Source organism: Nerophis ophidion, linkage group LG21 (assembly GCF_033978795.1).
Source record: "Nerophis ophidion isolate RoL-2023_Sa linkage group LG21, RoL_Noph_v1.0, whole genome shotgun sequence".
Taxonomy (NCBI): domain Eukaryota; kingdom Metazoa; phylum Chordata; class Actinopteri; order Syngnathiformes; family Syngnathidae; genus Nerophis; species Nerophis ophidion.
In genome coordinates this window covers 44,464,191-44,482,386 of record NC_084631.1, presented here as the reverse complement: position 1 = coordinate 44,482,386, position 18,196 = coordinate 44,464,191, and the positions used below count along the sequence as shown (strand labels likewise).

The 18,196-nt window shown below is 40.5% G+C and overlaps 1 protein-coding gene across 1 annotated transcript; it reads right to left on the bottom strand.

Moving 5' to 3' along the window:
* Nucleotides 1-1,137: 1,137 nt before the first annotated feature.
* srsf4 (serine and arginine rich splicing factor 4) lies at nt 1,138-14,332 on the bottom strand. The gene is made up of 6 exons (XM_061882727.1): nt 14,124-14,332; nt 10,768-10,964; nt 6,873-6,982; nt 4,964-5,178; nt 4,819-4,896; nt 1,138-1,877 (listed from the first exon to the last, which is right to left on the bottom strand). The coding sequence occupies exons 1-6, from the start codon at nt 14,228-14,230 to the stop codon at nt 1,451-1,453; spliced, it is 1,134 nt and encodes a 377-aa protein (XP_061738711.1). The 5' UTR covers nt 14,231-14,332; the 3' UTR covers nt 1,138-1,450.
* Nucleotides 14,333-18,196: the final 3,864 nt, after the last annotated feature.

Below are 18,196 nucleotides of genomic sequence, written 5' to 3'. Positions count from 1 at the left end.
TTCTCACTCACTCCCTCTCTCTGGACACCCGCCCCTCTCTCTCTCTCAGGACACGTGCTTGCTCTCACTCTCTCTCAGGACACTCACTCTCTCTCTTTGGACACCCCCCCCTCACTCTCTCAGGACACTCACTCTCTCTCTTTGGACACCCCCCCCTCACTCTCTCAGGACACGTGTTTGCTCTCATGACACTCACTCTCTCTTTGGACGCCCTCCCTCTCTCTCTCTCTCTCTCTCAGGACATTCACTCTCTCTCTTTGGACTCTCTCTCTCAGGACACGTGCTTGCTCTCTCTCTCACTCTCTGGACACGCCCCCCTCTCTCTCTCAGGACACACTCTCTCGCTCTCTTTGGACATTCTCTCTCTGGACACCTTCTCACTCACTCCCTCTCTCTGGACACCCCCCCCTCTCTCTCTCTCAGGACACGTGCTTGCTCTCACTCTCTCTCAGGACACTCACTCTCTCTCTTTGGACACACTCACTCTCTCTCTCAGGACACGTGCTTGCTCTCTCTCTCACTCTCTGGACACGCCCCCCTCTCTCTCTCAGGACACACTCTCTCGCTCTCTTTGGACATTCTCTCTCTGGACACCTCACTCACTCCCTCTCTCTGGACACCCCCCCCTCTCTCTCTCTCAGGACACGTGCTTGCTCTCACTCTCTCTCAGGACACTCACTCTCTCTCTTTGGACACCCCCCCCTCACTCTCTCAGGACACGTGTTTGCTCTCATGACACTCACTCTCTCTTTGGACGCCCTCCCTCTCTCTCTCTCTCTCTCTCAGGACATTCACTCTCTCTCTTTGGACTCTCTCTCTCAGGACACGTGCTTGCTCTCACTCTCTTTTTGGGCACCCCCCCTCTCTCTCTCTTTGGACTCTTTCTCTCTCTTAGGACACATGCTTGCTCTCCCTCTCTCAGGTGTCTCTTTCTTTGGACACCCCCCTCTCTCTCTTTGGACACACTCACTCTCTCTCTCAGGACACATGCTTGCTCTCACACTCTCTCTCTCTCACTTACTCTGAACACCCTCTCTCAGTTTGGACTCTCTCTGGACAAGTGCTTGCTCTCTCCCGCTGGTCATTATCCACATTATTGTCAAAATTTGCAATCACAAAAATCCCTTAAACTAGACATTTTTTGTTCTTTTTGACTTTTAATGTGAAAGAAAGGGTTAGAGGTGACACATTATACACATCATAATTCCAAGCGAGCACAGCAGACCATAAAGTAAACTTCCACATCGGAGGACAAAAAGGGGCTAAAATGTACGTTGAGATTATAAAACTATCAGACCGGAACTTAAAAGAAAGAAAAGTCCATTGGAACTAGGATAAAAACAAATGAAGTTGAGGTGCTTGGCGTCCTACAGCTACTTATCAAAAAGTGTTGGGGGCGGGGCCAGGGGCTCTAGGTGAGGTCAGGTGACTAACAGTCCACAACCAAAGACTATGAGCGGGAACGAGAGCGAGAGTGGGAGCGAGATTTAGAGCGAGACACTGAGCGGGAAGCAGACCGGGACTGGGAGCGGGCTTTGACGGGGGACGGGGAGCGGGACTTGGATTTAGACCTGGCTCTGGACTCCACGTCAGCGGGGGAGCAGGAGCGAGAGCCTCTCTCCTGGTCGCCCGCCTCCTCGTCGCTCTTAGGCTGGTCGCGGCCTTTGGAGACAGACTTCCTGGAGAGGGAACGGGACCTGGACCTGGACCTGGAGTCCTCCTTGCCCTTCCCGTCCTTCTTCACCTTCTTGCTTTTGGGGCTGCGACTCCTGCTCAGGTCTTTGTCCTTCTGGTCCCCGTTGCTGCGCTCGTCTTCTTTCTTGCTCTTGCTTTTGCTCTTCTTGCTGTTGGAGTGACTGCGGGAGCGAGAAGCAGGCCTGCAGAGGAAGACCAAAACACTTCAATTATCGTCTTAATCCAAAGCAACAAGGTACAGTCCCGTTATAATGTGTTGAAGCGAGTGCTAACAGTGTTTTGGTAGCAGCTCGACCAGCAATAGCCGATAATACAATAAAGCAAAAGTAAAAACTACTGATTCTCATTCAAGTCCTTGACTTTTTGATCCCAACAAATAAAAAGACAACATGACAACCAAAAAACAGATAGTTGTGAAAATAAACATAAAACCCATGAAAAATATCAATTACAGTGGGGCAAAAAAGTATTTAGTCAGCCAGCGATTGTGCAAGTTCTCCCACTTAAAATGATGACAGAGGTCTGTCATTTTCATCATAGGTACACTTCAACTGTGAGAGACAGAATGTGGAAGAAAATACAGGAATTAGCAGTGTAGGAATTTTAAAGAATTTGTAAATGATGGTGGAAAATAAGTATTTGGTCAAGCATTCAAAGCTCTCACTGATGGAAGGAGGTTTTGGCTCCAAATCTCACGATACATGGCCCCATTCATTCTTTCCTTAACACGGATCAATCGTCCTGTCCCCTTAGCAGAAAAACAGCCCCAAAGCATGATGTTTCCACCCCCATGCTTCACAGTAGGTCTGGTGTTCTTGGGATGCAACTCAGTATTCTTCTTCCTCCAAACACCACCAGTTGAGTTGATACCAAAAAGTTCTATTTTGTTTTCATCTGACCACATGACATTCTTCCAATCCTCTGCTCTATCATCCATGTATCCATTTTGGTATAAACTCAACTGGTGGTGTTTGGAGGAAGAAGAATACTGAGTTGCATCCCAAGAACACCATACCTACTGTGAAGCATGGGGGTGGAAACATCATGCTTTGGGGCTGTTTTTCTGCTAAGGGGACAGGACGATTGATCCGTGTTAAGGAAAGAATGAATGGGGCCATGTATCGTGAGATTTGGAGCCAAAACCTCCTTTGAATGGTTGACCAAATACTTATTTTCCACCATCATTTACAAATAAATTCTTTAAAATTCCTACAATGTGAATTCCTGGATTTTTTTCCCCCATTCTGTCTCTCACAGTTGAAGTGTACCTATGATGAAAATGACAGACCTCTGTCATCCTTTGAAGTGGGAGAACTTGCACAATCGCTGGCTGACTAAATACTTTTTTGCCCCACTGTAATTGCGTTGATGCATAATAAGTAGATCAATTCTCACATCCCTAATAAACAGACTAACAATGTAACCATAGCAACACACATCAGGGTTTACCCACACATTCATTTATTTGTTGCAGCCTGCCACAAAAGAATTACGGCCGCCACAAATAAAGATTAAACTTTTTTTTTAATTTTCCCGGCTTTTGACTCACTCGACCGCTCATAAAAGCAATGGGACTCGGTCTGTGAATGGAGCTTGTAGTTACATATTATATAAATATGTATATAAAGTGTTGTAATTATATTCCAATATATTATATTCTTCTTGGTCACACAAATGAATGCATAGCATACTTGGTCAACAGCCATACAGGTCACACTGAGGGTGGCCGTATAAACAACTTTAACACTGTTACAAATATGCGCCACACTGTGAACCTACACCAAACAAAAAGGACAAACACATTTCGGGAGAACATCCGCACCGTAACAACAGAACAAATACCAAAGATCCCTTACAGCACTAACTCTTCCGGGATGCTACAATATACACCCCCCGCTACCCACTATTTTGGAAAACCTTGTTATATTTTTTAATGCATCCAGCACGGAATCACAACAAAATTAGGCATTATGTGTTACTTCCATGACTGTATATTTGGTATCAGTTCATATCGGAATCAGTAATTAAGAGTTGGTTAAAGTAAAAATGGACTCAGGCTATTATGTTAGATATAGTGTGAGAGACTATGAACTATAGACTGGACTCATTATGTTATATCTGCTATGGACTGGACTCTCACACTATTATGTTAGATCCACTATGGACTGGACTCTCACACTATTATGTTAGATCCACTAAGGACTGGACTCTCACTATTATGTTAGATCCACTATGGACTGGACTCTCACTATTATGTTAGATCCACTATGGACTGGACTCTCACTATTATGTTAGATCCACTATGGACTGGACTCTCACACTATTATGTTAGATCCACTAAGGACTGGACTCTCACTATTATGTTAGATCCACTATGGACTGGACTCTCACTATTATGTTAGATCCACTATGGACTGGACTCTCACTATTATGTTAGATCCACTATGGACTGGACTCTCACACTATTATGTTAGATCCACTATGGACTGGACTCTCACACTATCATGTTAGATCCACTATGGACTGGACTCTCACACTATCATGTTAGATCCACTATGGACTGGACTCTCACACTATCATGTTAGATCCACTATGGACTGGACTCTCACACTATCATGTTAGATCCACTATGGACTGGACTCTCACACTATTATGTTAGATCCACTATGGACTGGACTCTCACACTATCATGTTAGATCCACTATGGACTGGACTCTCACACTATCATGTTAGATCCACTATGGACTGGACTCTCACACTATTATGTTAGATCCACTATGGACTGGACTCTCACACTATTATGTTAGATCCACATGGACTGGACTCTCCCACTATGTTAGATCCACTATGGACTGGACTCTCACACTATTATGTTAGATCCACTATGGACTGGACTCTCCCACTATGTTAGATCCACTATGGACTGGACTCTCACACTATTATGTTAGATCCACTATGGACTGGACTCTCCCACTATGTTAGATCCACTATGGACTGGACTCCCACACTATTGTGTTAGATCCACTATGGGCTGGACTGCAAGATCTACTAGACGTCCATTGCACAAGTGGTCTGAATGACCATGTTCCCACTAGACCAGACCCACAACGGACATATTCTCACCTGGAACGGGAGCGACTGCGGCTGCTGCTCTCGCTGCGGCTTCTGCTCTTGCGAGACCTGCGGCTCCTGGAGCGAGACCTGGCGGGACAAAGCGGCGTAAATCAATCCAATCCAAAAAAGACCCGCCCCTCAAACCCGTTCGTACCTGGAACGGCTTCGGCTGCGTGAGTAGGAGCGCCGGCGTTTGGCGCCCGGGCGGTCTTCGATGAGGCGTATCTTCCTGCCGTTGACCTCGGTGCCGTCCAGCTTCTCCAGAGCCCTCTTCATGTCCGAGTACAGCCTGAACTCAATCACCCCCTCGTTCTTCCTTCCCTTGTGCGTGTCTGCGTACGTCACCTCCCCCGCTTGCCTCATGTAATCCTGCAGAAAAGCAGTGAGATGTTGGCCGTTTGCAACGAGAAACCCTTGTGTGGTGTTCGGGTCTGTGGGACCCGTTTTCATTGTGTATTGCAGGACAAATGATACAAGTAATTACATTTTTCAAACTGAGACTCACTGATTTTGGCTTATTTTCCAGGAAGAACATATCAAAATACATACTTAATGAGCACACACATCATACACCCCCTACACATTTCTATTACATATAAGATGTCCGGGTCTACTGGACCCGGGGCTAATAAAAGTGTGGAAATTGATGTTCTTTGTGTAACTAACTAACAGAGATAGAGACAGACAGGAAGAGACACAGAGAGAGAGACAGAGAGTGAGAAAAAGACTCAGAGAGAGCAAGAAACAGACAGAGAGGGAGAGAGAAAGAGACAGAGAGAGACACACACGCACGCAGAGAGAGACCGAAAAGAGAGAAAGAGAGACACAGAGAGAAAGACAGACAAAAAGAGAGAGAGAAAGAGACACAGTGAGAGACACACAAAGACAGAGAGAAAGAAAGAGAGAGAGACACACAGAAAGAGACACAGAGAGAGAGACACACAAAGAAAGAGACACAGACAAACAGAAAGAGAGACAGAGAGAAAAAAAGAGACACACACATGCAGAGAGAGATAGAGAGAAAGAGACACAGAGAGAGAGAGGGAAAGAGACAGAGAGAAAGAAAGAGAAACAGACAGAGAGACACACAAAGAGACACAGAGAAAGAAAGAGACACAGACACACAGAAAGAGAGAGAGAAAAAAAGAGACAGAAAGACACACACACACACACACACAGAGAGATAGAAAGAGACACAGAGAGAGAGGGGAAAGAGACAGAGAGAAAGAAAGAGACAGAGAGAGAGAGACACAGAGAGAAAGACAGACAAAAAGAGAGAGAGAAAGAGACACAGTGAGAGACACACAAAGACACATAGAGAAAGAAAGAGAGAGAGACACACAGAAAGACACAGAGAGAGAGACACACACAGAGAAAGAGACACAAAGAAAGAGACACAGACAAACAGAAAGAGAGACAGAGAGAAAAAAAGAGACACACACATGCAGAGAGAGATAGAGAGAAAGAGAGGGAAAGAGACAGAGAGAAAGAAAGAGAAACAGACAGAGAGAGACACACAAAGAGACAGAGAAAGAAAGAGACACAGACACACAGAAAGAGAGAGAAAAAAAGAGACAGAAAGAGACACACACACACAGAGAAAGATAGAGAGAAAGAGACACAGAGAGAGGGGAAAGAGACAGAGAGAAAGAAAAACAGAGAGAGAGAGAGAGAGACACAGAGAGAAAGAAACAAGAGAGACACAAACACACCGGAGGAGGACAGTAGGTACACAGAACATCAGAGGGTCAAATGTGCGACAAACAGAGAGCAGACAGTGTTGACAAACAATGTTGCAACTTTGTGTGGGAAGCACAGGTGCAGAAACACAAAAGAAGAATCCCTGTGGGATGCACGAACTGCCAGAGAAATTTCCCGTGCAACGTTCATATTATTGTTAGCCAGCGATTGTGGGTCTGATGCAGCCCTGGCATTTTGTGGCTTTTACTGCCTCACAATCACACACTTTTATGTTCAAATACTCAACACATGTTTACCTTATCCCAACATGTGTTCAGTATTTTTACATAAAACACAAACAATAGGGTTGAAGGGAAACCTACCTTTAAGTCTTGCCAGCTGCAGCGACTGGACAGGTTCTCAACAATAAGCCGATAGTCTGTCCTGATGGGTGGACCGTACCTGTCCTTCCCATAGCGTCCTCCATAGCCACCTTGCAAGGTAACAGAGAGCAGAGCAAATAAGGACCAGGCTGGGATGCTGACATTATTCTCAACTACTCTATAAAAAATAATGGCTTATAAATACAAAATAAAAATATATATACATATTTATAGAAATGTATTCATTAAAACTATCTGGCTAACCTATATATCTTTACATTTACAAAAAAAAAAAAAAAAGGATATTTAAAAATGTTATGAGCAAACAAGCTACAACAAATGACTTTTCATTTACAATACAAGTTTTTTTTAGGCTGAACCCACATCTGTTCCTAACCCCCATGGCATCCTCACCACCCGGCCTGGGCCTAATGGCAATAGCGGTCTTCATTCACAATGGCTCCCTTTTTTGGTCTGCCCAGGGGCCCAGAATGGTCAAACCACACTCTTGGAAAGGGGGGACACCATGGCCAGCAATAGGGCGGGCATCAGCAAAGGACGCTTTCAATTAAAACATTGAGGTTCTTTGTTAAATCTTTACCTTTAGAAATTGACAATCATTTGAATAGAAATTAAAAGAAAAATGAATGGATTTACACACATTTATCATTTAGAAATGAATTACAGTCTTCAAAATGTTTTTCCTTTTTAAACCATTTTACAAATTCATGGTTTACTGCAAGGAAGTCATTGGTGGCTTGCGGGCACTCACGATGTGCGATAGAGACTATATTTGATATCATTTCTATGAATTGGGCCACCGATACAGATTTTAATACTATTGTTGACAGCAACCAGCAAACTTATTTTTATCATCACCAAGTCCTTTTTTGTTTTTGTTTACAAAGTTGGAAAATATGTCCCTAAAAAAAAATATGTAAATGTTAATGGTGTAGTCATCTTTTTTTGGTTCAAAAATATTTCATGTAATATACGACAAAAAAAATACTTTATTTTTGACACCGCCATCCTGTCTACAGATGTGATCAAAAATGTTCCGCATTTTTCGGGTTATTTATCGAAAATGCATAAAGATAGAAAAAAACCCATAAGTGAGACTACAACAGGGGTCACCAACGTGGTCGCCCGTAAGGACCTGATGAGTCGCCCGCTGGCCTGTTCTAAAAATAGCTGCACTTACCAGTGAGCTGCCTCTATTTTTTTTAATTGTATTTATTTACTATCAAGCTGGTCTCGCTTTGTTCGACATTTTTAATTCTAAGAGAGACAAAACTCAAATAGAATTTGAAAATCCAAGAAAATATTTTAAAGACTTGGTTTAAATAAATTCACTTTTTTTCTTTTGCTTCTTATAACTTTCAGAATAACAATTTTAGAGAGAAAAAAAAACAACCTTAAAATTATTTTAGTTTTTTTTAAACATATACCTTTTAAATTCCTTCCTCTTCTTTCCTGACAATTTAAATGAATGTTCAAATATTTTTTTTGTGTAAAGAATAATAAATATTTTTTTATTTAATTCTTCATTTTAGCTTGTTTTTTCGACGAAGAATATTTGTGAAATATTTCTTCAAACCTATTATGATTAAAATTCCCAAAAATTATTCTGCCAAATCTAAAAAAACTGTAAAATCATATATAAATCTTATTTCAAAGTCTTTAGAATTTCTTTTAAAATTTTTGTTCTGGAAAATCTAGACGAAATAATAATTTTTCTTTATTAGAAATATAGCTTGGTCCAATTTGTAATATATTCTAACAAAGTGCAGATTGGATTTTAACCTATTTAAAAAATGTCATTAAAAATATATATTTATTGTGAGAAATTATTAAGATGATCAGTGTTTCCACAAAGATAAATATCATTGATTATTAATAACAGAGTTAAAGGTAAATTGATCAAATTGGCTATTTCTGGCAATTTATTGAAGTGTGTATCAAACTGGTAGCCCTTGGCATTAATCAGTACCCAAGAAGTAGCTCTTGCTTTCAAACAGGTTGCTGACCCCCCGCAATAGAGTATAAGTTGCATTTTTGGGAGAAATTTATCAGATAATATTCAACAGCAAGAATAGACATTTGAAAGGCAATTTTAAATAAAGAATAGTGAACAACAGGTACGTTATATGACGTATAAATAACCAACTGAGTATGTTAACGTAACCTATTACGGTTAGTCATTCAAACAACTAACATATAGAACATGCTATATGTTTACCATACAATCTGTCACTCCTAATCCATAAATCCAAAGAAATCTTCTTGCTCAGTGTCGCTTGTAAACAACTCTGCCAACTCCAAAGGGAGACAACACTTCGCTTCCTCTTCTATTGGTACTTCGATTATGTCAGAGTCATCGTCAGTTGCAGTTCCAATTATTGCAGCCTTTCTGAACCCGGACAGGATGGTTTCCGTTGTTGTTTGATATTTTACGGTAATGTGTTAATTTCACACATAAACCGCACCGGCCAAACTATGAAAAATCCGCAAAATACGGTGTTTAGCCAAATATCTTCCAACAAAAAGTCAACCATCAACAGTAAATGATACATGTGGAAATGGCACAAGGTTGGCACATACTGACAAATTAGGAGGCTTTTTAACCCATTTTGAAATGGTTCCATTGTCATTTTTACGACAAATATATTTCATTGCAGGATACTACAATGTGTCGCTGGACACAAGACAAAAACAGATTGACTTTGAGCTTGTTATTTTATGTTTTTTTTTTTTTATTCTATTTATATTAGTACTAATTTCATCATGTTTTTTATGTGTCATTATGAGTTTGCTTGTAATTTTGTTGTACAATGACAATAAACATATATTCTATACAGTACAGGCCAAAAGTTTGGACACACTTTCTCCTCATTTCAATGTGTTTTCTTGACTATTTACACTGTAGATTGTCACTGAAGGCATCACAACTATGAATGAACACATGTGAAGTTATGTACTTACCAAAAAAAAGAGGTGAAATAACTGAAAACATGATTTTATTCTAGTTCCTTCACAATAGCCACCATTTGCTCGGATTAATGCTTTGCACACTTGGCATTCTCGCCATGAGCTTCAAGAGGTAGTCACCTGAAATGGTTTTCCCTTCACAGGTGTCAGTTTTTGGTGCCTTCAGTGACAATTTACAATTTATACTAGCAATCGCATTGAAATGAGAAGGTGCATGCAAACTTTTGGCCTGTACTGTATATTGCAATTAGGAGTGCACAAAAAAATCGATTCACACTAGATGCACGATTCTTAATTTTCATAAATGATTAAAAAAACAAACTTTTTGGGGGGGAAAATACATAAATCAGTTTTTAAAATTATGTTTTGCAACCAGAAGCATCTTTTTGAAACTGTTTTGAAAAGGTTTCATTATAATCTTCATAGAAAATATAGTAAATCACTGCAAGAATCATGTTAAATCAAGATTTGATTCCAAATCAATAGTTAGGTGGCCAAAGAATCACACTCCTGCTTGCAAAGTAGATTTTAGGCCATATTGCCTGTTAGCTTAAAATATTGTCACTAATAGGATACTTTTACAAGACAAAAAACTGGATGTTCTGTAATGCCTGCTTTTCTGCCATACAGAAAACTGCATGTCTGACACTTGAACTGTTGAATGCAGATTAGAGAATTAGCTTTTACAGGATTCCTTCGCTTTAAAAAAAAACAAAAAAAGACTGTTTTATACTAATTAGCCTACATCGGACTACAATATTACATCAATACTTGTTGGCAGTGATTACAACACAAACTGAATGCACGTAAGCCACCAAGGACAAAAATTTAGCGATCAATATTCACCCAAAAAAATAAATAATAAAATATTGATGTGAACAGAAAAAAGGTAGGTTTGGGAACTTACTCCTTCCTCCGCCGCCTCCCCCACCTCCGCCGCCTCCCCCACCACCACCACCACCACCACCACCACTGTATCCGCCATCACGGCGGGGACCTTTGGTGTGCTCCACAATGACTCGCTCCCCGCACAGCTCTTTGCCGTTCAGGTCGTACACGGCATCGTCCGCGTCGCGCGGGTCATCAAATTCAACAAACCCATACCTGGACGAGAAGAGGGAAAAACATGTTCAGAATTGTTTAATATATAAATAACTAGAAGAGGTATTTCCTGAAGGAATTGCGTGTGACTGCTCCAATGCTGAAGTTGAAGTGAAAAACGGACATAATGTAGAATGAAGGTAAGAATAGTTTGAATGTTGAAGAGCTGACGCTGAACTAAAATGCTAATGGAATGTAGAAATGGTTTGATTATTGGAATGTTTTAAATGTTGAAGAGTTTCAATTTCCAGAAAAAATACAATTCGGTTTGGAACTTGGGAAAGTGTTAAAGTATGAATGGTTTGAAGAATGTGGGAATAGTGGAAGCTTGAAAAAAAAATGGCCAATTCATCTTGAATGGGGAAAATGCAAAAATAAAATAAAATAAAAAGGTATTATGGGAAATCCAGGATTTTTTTTTTTTTTTTTTAGAATTGTTGAAGTAGAGCATAAAATTCCTCAACAGGCTCAAAATATTTTGAAGATGGAACCGTTTGAATCAGATGAAAATGTGGAACTTTGAAGAATGTCCCATTGAGTTCAATGGGAATTTCGGGAAAAGCCGATTTTTTTTTAAAAATTGTATAAAAGAAACTTGGTCTGAAATAGCTTAAATGGTTGGTGTTAAACTTTCTCAAATCAGTCCAGAAATATTGAAATAGTGAGAAATGGTATTACGGCATTTCTGGAATTTTTCCAGTTCAAAAACAACTGTTTTTTTGTCCTGATTAAAAAATATTTTGATGGTGGAATGGTTGAAATGCATTGGAAAATGTGGAAGAAGTGGCCGCCAGAAAAAAAAAGGTGGAAATAAACTTGGAAAAAGGGAAGTTTGAATTTCCAGAATGGTGGAATATGTTGAAGGTGGAATGGTTTGAATAGGTTGAAAAATGTGTAAATGGTGGAAGTTTGAAAAATGGCCTATTTATTTTGAATGGGGGGAAATGTCCCGGAAAAGCTGGAATTCTGGGACATGTGGAACTTTTTGGAAAAGCAGGAATTCTGGAAAAGTTTTTGAACTTGGAAAAAGGGAAAGTTTGAGTTTCCAGAATGGTGGAATGTGGAATGGTTTGAATAGGTTGAAAAATGTGAAATGGAAGTTTGAAAAATGGCTAATTCATTTTGAAAAAGAAAAATGTCCCAGAAAAGCAGGAATTCTGGGAAATGTGGAACTCTTTGGTAAGCCAGGTATTTTGTAAAATCCTGGAAATGTTTTTGAATTTGGAAAAAGGGAAGTTTGAAATATCAGAATGGTGGAATATGTTGCAGGTGCAATGGTTTGAAAAGCTTGAGAAATGTGGAAATGGAAGTTTGAAAAATGGCCAGTTAATTTGAATGTAATTCTGGGAAATGTGGAACTCTTTTGAAGGTGGAATGGTTCGAATAGGTTGAAAAATGTGGACATGGTGGAAGCTTGACAAATGGCCAATTTAATTGTTTTATGGGAAAAATGTCCCAGACAAGCTGGAACTCTGGGAATTTTGGAACTTGTCAATGGAAAGCCTGCGATTCCTTTGAAGTTGGTACAGTCTGAATCAAATGACAAATGTGGGAATTGTGGAACTTTTAAGAATTTCTGGCAAAAGCAGGATTTTTTTTTTTTTTAATGGTAGAAAACATTTAAAAACTTGAATGTTCTGAATGAGTTGGAATGGTTGGTGTTAAAATTTTTCATATTGGTCGAGAAATGTTGAATAGAGAAATGGTATTACGGAATTCCTGGAATGTTTCCAGTTCAAAAACAACTCCTGAATAAAAGGAATGTTTTGACGGTGGAAGGAAAAGGGTGGAAATAGGGCTTTGGAAAACCAGGAATTGTGGAAAATCCTGGAAATTTTTGGAACTTGAAGTTTGAATTCCCAGTATGATGGAATATGTTGAAGATGGAATGGTTTGAGAAATGTGGAAATTGAAAAATGGCTAATTCAATTTGAATGGGAAAAAATGTCCCGGAAAGGCTAGAATTTTGGGATATGTAGGAATATGGATTCTTGGGCAAAAATATGACTTATTTTATCTTTATGAAAACATTGGACACAGTGTGTTGTCAAGCTTATGAGATGCCATGCAAGTGTAAGCCACTGTGACACTATTGTTCTTTTTTTTATAAATGTCTAATGATAATGTCAATGAGGGATTTTTAATCACTGCTATGCTGAAATGATAACATATTGATACTGTTGTTGATAATATTCATTTTTGTTTCACTACTTTTGGTTTGTTCTGTGTGGTGTTTGTGTCTCCTCTCAATTGCTCTGTTTATTGCAGTTCTGAGTGTTGCTGGGTCAGGTTTGCTTTTGGAATTGGATTGCATTGTTTTGGTATTGCTGTGTATTGGTTTGTTGGATCGATAAAAAAACCAAGATTTTTTTTTTTTAAACGGGAATCGATTCTGAATCGCACAACGTGAGAATCGTGATTCGTATTTTGACGATGGAACGGTAGTAGTCGCCAGAAAAAAGGGTGGAAATCGAGCTTTGGAAAACCAGGAATTCTGTAAAATCCTGGAATTTTTTGGGGACTTGGAAAAAGGGAACGTTTGAATTCCAAAAATGTTGGAATAGGTTGAATAGTTTGAAAAATGGGAACATTTGAAAAATGGTCAAATCATTTTGAATGAGAAAAAAATGTCCCGGAAAAGCTTGAATTTTGGGAAATGTGGATTCCTTTGAAGTTGGAACGGTTTGAATGGGATGAAAAACGCGCCAAAATCTGGAGAATAATAACAATAACACGAACTTTGGCGCATCCACACAATAATAATAATAATAAATAGCTGAATTATGGTGTAGAAAACCACGCATAAATGCTTTGGAGCATTCCCACAATGATTTAATACACAACAATGGCACTTATATAATATATGAAATGAAATAATTTAATGTAATGTTTTCACGTCCGAGCACGCAGTGACTTTGCCACGTCTGGCCTGAGCTCGCCCGGTTTGTGGCCAAGCGGCCAAAATATAAAGTCAGTGACAACATTTCGCATGTAGAAGCACAAAACTACAATGTTTGAAACACATTCCTCGACAAATATGTTGTAATTTAACTCCCAGAAGACAGCAGGTCAGACGCGGCCTACTAGGCCGCACGCCACAAAGTTAGCATCAGGCTAACGCGACGTTAGCTCCGAGGTCGATAAAACCGCCTGAAACGTTACCCGTTTTTTAAGTCGACTTCGAGTATCTTCCCGTAGCTCTTGAAGAACCTCTCCACGTCCTTCTCCCGGGCCCGGTAGCTCAGCCTCCCGATGTAGACTCTGGACATGTTGGAGGACAAAGCGGCGGCTGAAGAAGAAGAAGAAGAAGAAGAAGAAGAGAAGCAGCTTTATCCGCACAAAGGAGCTGCGCCGAGGGGGGCGGGGCTTACTTCTCTTCTTCTACTACTAAATTGGTGTACCTTAGTTGCACTACCGCCACCCTTTGGATGGATGTCCGATCAACGTACATTATCCATCCATCCATTTCAATCAATCAATGTTTATTTATATAGCCCCAAATCACAAATGTCTCAAAGGACTGCACAAACCATTACAACTACAACATCCTCGGAAGAACCCACAAAAGGGCAAGAATAACGCATACACAGTGGGCAGGGAGAATTCACATCCAGTGGGACGCCAGTGACAATGCTGACTATGAGAAACCTTGGAGAGGACCTCAGATGTGGGCAAACCCCCCCTCTAGGGGACCGAAAGCAATGGATGTCGAGCGGGTCTAACATGATACTGTGAAAGTTCAATCCATAGTGGCTCCAACACAGCCGCGAGAGTTCAGTTCAAGCGGATCCAAGACAGCAGCAAGAGTCCCGTCCACAGGAAACCATCTCAAGCGGAGGCGGATCAGCAGCGTAGAGATGTCTAGCATTTAAATAAACTCCCTTTTTCGACCAGTTGATCTGCCGTTTCTTTTCTTTTTCTCCTATGTCCCACTCTCCCTTGTGGAGGGGGTCCGGTCCGATCCGGTGGCCATGTACTGCTCGCCTGTGTATCGGCTGGGGACATCTCTGCGCTGTTGATCCGCCTCCGCTTGGGATGTTTTCCTGCTGGCTCCGCTGTGAACGGGACTCTCGCTGCTGTGTTGGATCCGCTTTGGACTGGACTCTCGCGACTGTGTTGGATCCATTATGGATTGAACTTTCACAGTATCATGTTAGACCCGCTCGACATCCATTGTTTTCCTCCTCTCCAAGGTTCTCATAGTCATCATTGTCACCGACGTCCCACTGGGTGTGAGTTTTCCTTGCCCTTATGTGGGCCTACCGAGGATGTCGTAGTGGTTTGTGCAGCCCTTTGAGACACTAGTGATTTAGGGCTATATAAGTAAACATTGATTGATTGATTGATGTCCCCAACCGATACACAGGCGAGCGGTCCATCCTGGGTCTCGACTCTGGACAGCCAGTACTTCATCCATGGTCATCGCACCGGACCCCCTCCACTAGGGGGTGGGGGACATAGGAGAAAAAAAAGAAGCGGCAGATCAACTGGTCTAAAAAGGGAGTCTATTTAAAGGCGAGAGTATACAGATGAGTTTTAAGGTGAGACTTAAATGCTTCTACGGAGGTAGCATCTCCAACTGTTACCGGGAGGGCATTCCAGAGTACTGGAGCCCGAACGGAAAACACTCTGTAGCCCGCAGACTTTTTTTGGGCTCTAGGAATCACTAATAAGCCAGAGTTAGGCTTACCGCTTATTCCCTTTGGGGGCGCTGGTGCCTATCTCAGCTACAATTGGGCGGAAGGCGGTGTACACCCTGGACAAAATAGCTCAAAACTCAGTTAATACAAATCGTTCGCATTATTTTACTGAGTAGAAATTTAACTTTAGTTAACTTCTCCAAAGTGGGCTGGCTCAGGGTGGACGACAGAGTAAAACAACTTGCACTGAGCCTAGTCTATAAAATCCGCTACACCTCCTTGATACCGAAGTACATGTCAAATTACTTCCTTGACCGCCATAACCACAACACCAGGGGGAGCTCCACAAACCACGTTAAACCCAGATTCCGATCTAAGGTCTTAACTCATTCTCTTTCTATGCCACATCAATGTGGAATGCACTCCCAACAGGTATAAAAGTAAGTGCATCTCTATATTCCTTCAAAAGCGCTCTAAAACAACACCTCCAGGCAACTTCAACACTTTACTAATACCCTCCTCCATTCACATCCCATCTCCCCGGATTATAAACAACTCAAATGTACTTCTAATGTATATACTTGTTCTTATGCTATGTGAACTCACTATGTTCTCTGCTGGCTGTACATATCCTACTAAATAAGACCTACACTGTTTCAATGTCCACATTTCTCTGTTGATGCAATTGTTGATGACTGAAGTTCTGATATCAACCAAAGCTCCTCATCCCACCCCCCGGATTGTAAATAATGTAAATAATTCAATGTATATACTCTGATGATTAACTTGTGTGATGACTGTATTATGTTGATAGTATATATTTGTACCATGAATTGATTAACGTGGACCCCGACTTAAACAAGTTGAAAAACTTATTGGGGTGTTACCATTTAGTGGTCAATTGTACGGAATATGTACTGTACTGTGCAATCTACTAATAAAAGAATTAATCAATCAAAGTTTGAATTCCATCCATCCATTTTTTACCGCTTCTTCCCTACAATCGGGCAGAAGGCGGGGTACACCCTGGACAAGTCACCACCTTATCGCAGGGCGTTAGTTTGAATTAAAATACGTATAGAACACCCTTTTGACGGTGGATTTGACTCGGTTTACACCGCATTTCACCAAAACACCTAAAAATGGATTTGCATCTTGATTGATTGATTGATACTTTTATTAGTAGATTGCACAGTACAGTACATATTCCGTACAATTGACCACTAAATGGTAACACCCCAATAAGTTTTTCAACTTGTTTAAGTCGGGGTCCACGTTAATCAATTCATGGTACAAATATATACTATCAACATAATAGAGTCATCACACAAGTTCATCATCAGAGTATATACATTGAATTATTTACATTATTTACAATCCAGGGGGTGGGATGAGGAGCTTTGGTTGATATCAGAACTTCAGTCATCAAGATTGCATCATCTGAGAAATGGACATTGAAACAGTGGTCTGACTTGATAGGATATGTACAGCAAGTAGTGGACATAAAGAGATCAGAAAGCATAATAACAAGTACCGGTATATACATTTAATTATTTACATTAATTGAAATAAATATTATTGAACACAAACACCCTTTGGGGGGCGGTTGGGTGTATGTTCAGGGCATTTAAATTACGTTTCATAAATTGAAAGTAAAATACAACTGCATTTTTAAAAACAAACAAATAAAATTCAAAGACAAAATGTATTTTGGTGTCGAAGAATAATAACTGAATCTAAAAAAACGGTTTGATTTTCATTTTATATATTTCAAATAACAAACATTTAAATCCTTTGTCTGCGATGAGGTGGCGACTTGTCCAGGGTGTACCTCGCCTTCCGCCCGATTGTGGCTGAGATAGGCGCCAGCGCCCCCCCGCAACTCCAAAAGGGAATAAGCGGTAGGAAATGGATGGATGGATAAATCCTTTGTAAACAGAAACGGAAAAAAAAAAACCCGGGTGTTTTTCATATTCTTTCACCGAAAGTTATGAATTTCAAAGTAAAAGCAGGCATTCTACATAAATTAGTTTAACGTGGCACAACGAGGACTGTATACGCACATATCTCACGAAATTGGAGGCAATAAAAAGGATTTGATCACGCACTATATAGTACAACAACAACAACAATTTGTTTCTAAAAATCCAGTCTGCTGTCTTGTTGTTCAGTGTGTGTTTATTTGTGAGTATATATATATATATATATATATATATATATATATATATGTCTTGATTGGATTATCCAGAGAATAGTGCTCGATACCATGGTAGAGCGCAATATGTAGGTGTGGGAAAAATCACAAGACTACTTCATCTCTACAGAACTGTTTCATGAGGGGTTCCCTCAATCATCAGATTTAATTTCACAATCTCCTGATGATTGAGGGAACACCTTAACACCACATTAGTGTTAAATCATACTTGTGAAAAGTAATCACCCGATTCCTATTTTCAACAGTCCGCTCATTTGAGCAGGAAAACGCTGAAGACCATCTTTGTTTTTTTTACCTATCCACTGTCAGTTTAGGCTGCTCGCCGGCTCCTCATCACCACTTCAAGATGGCGCCCGAATTTCTTGCCTCACTGCAGCCAA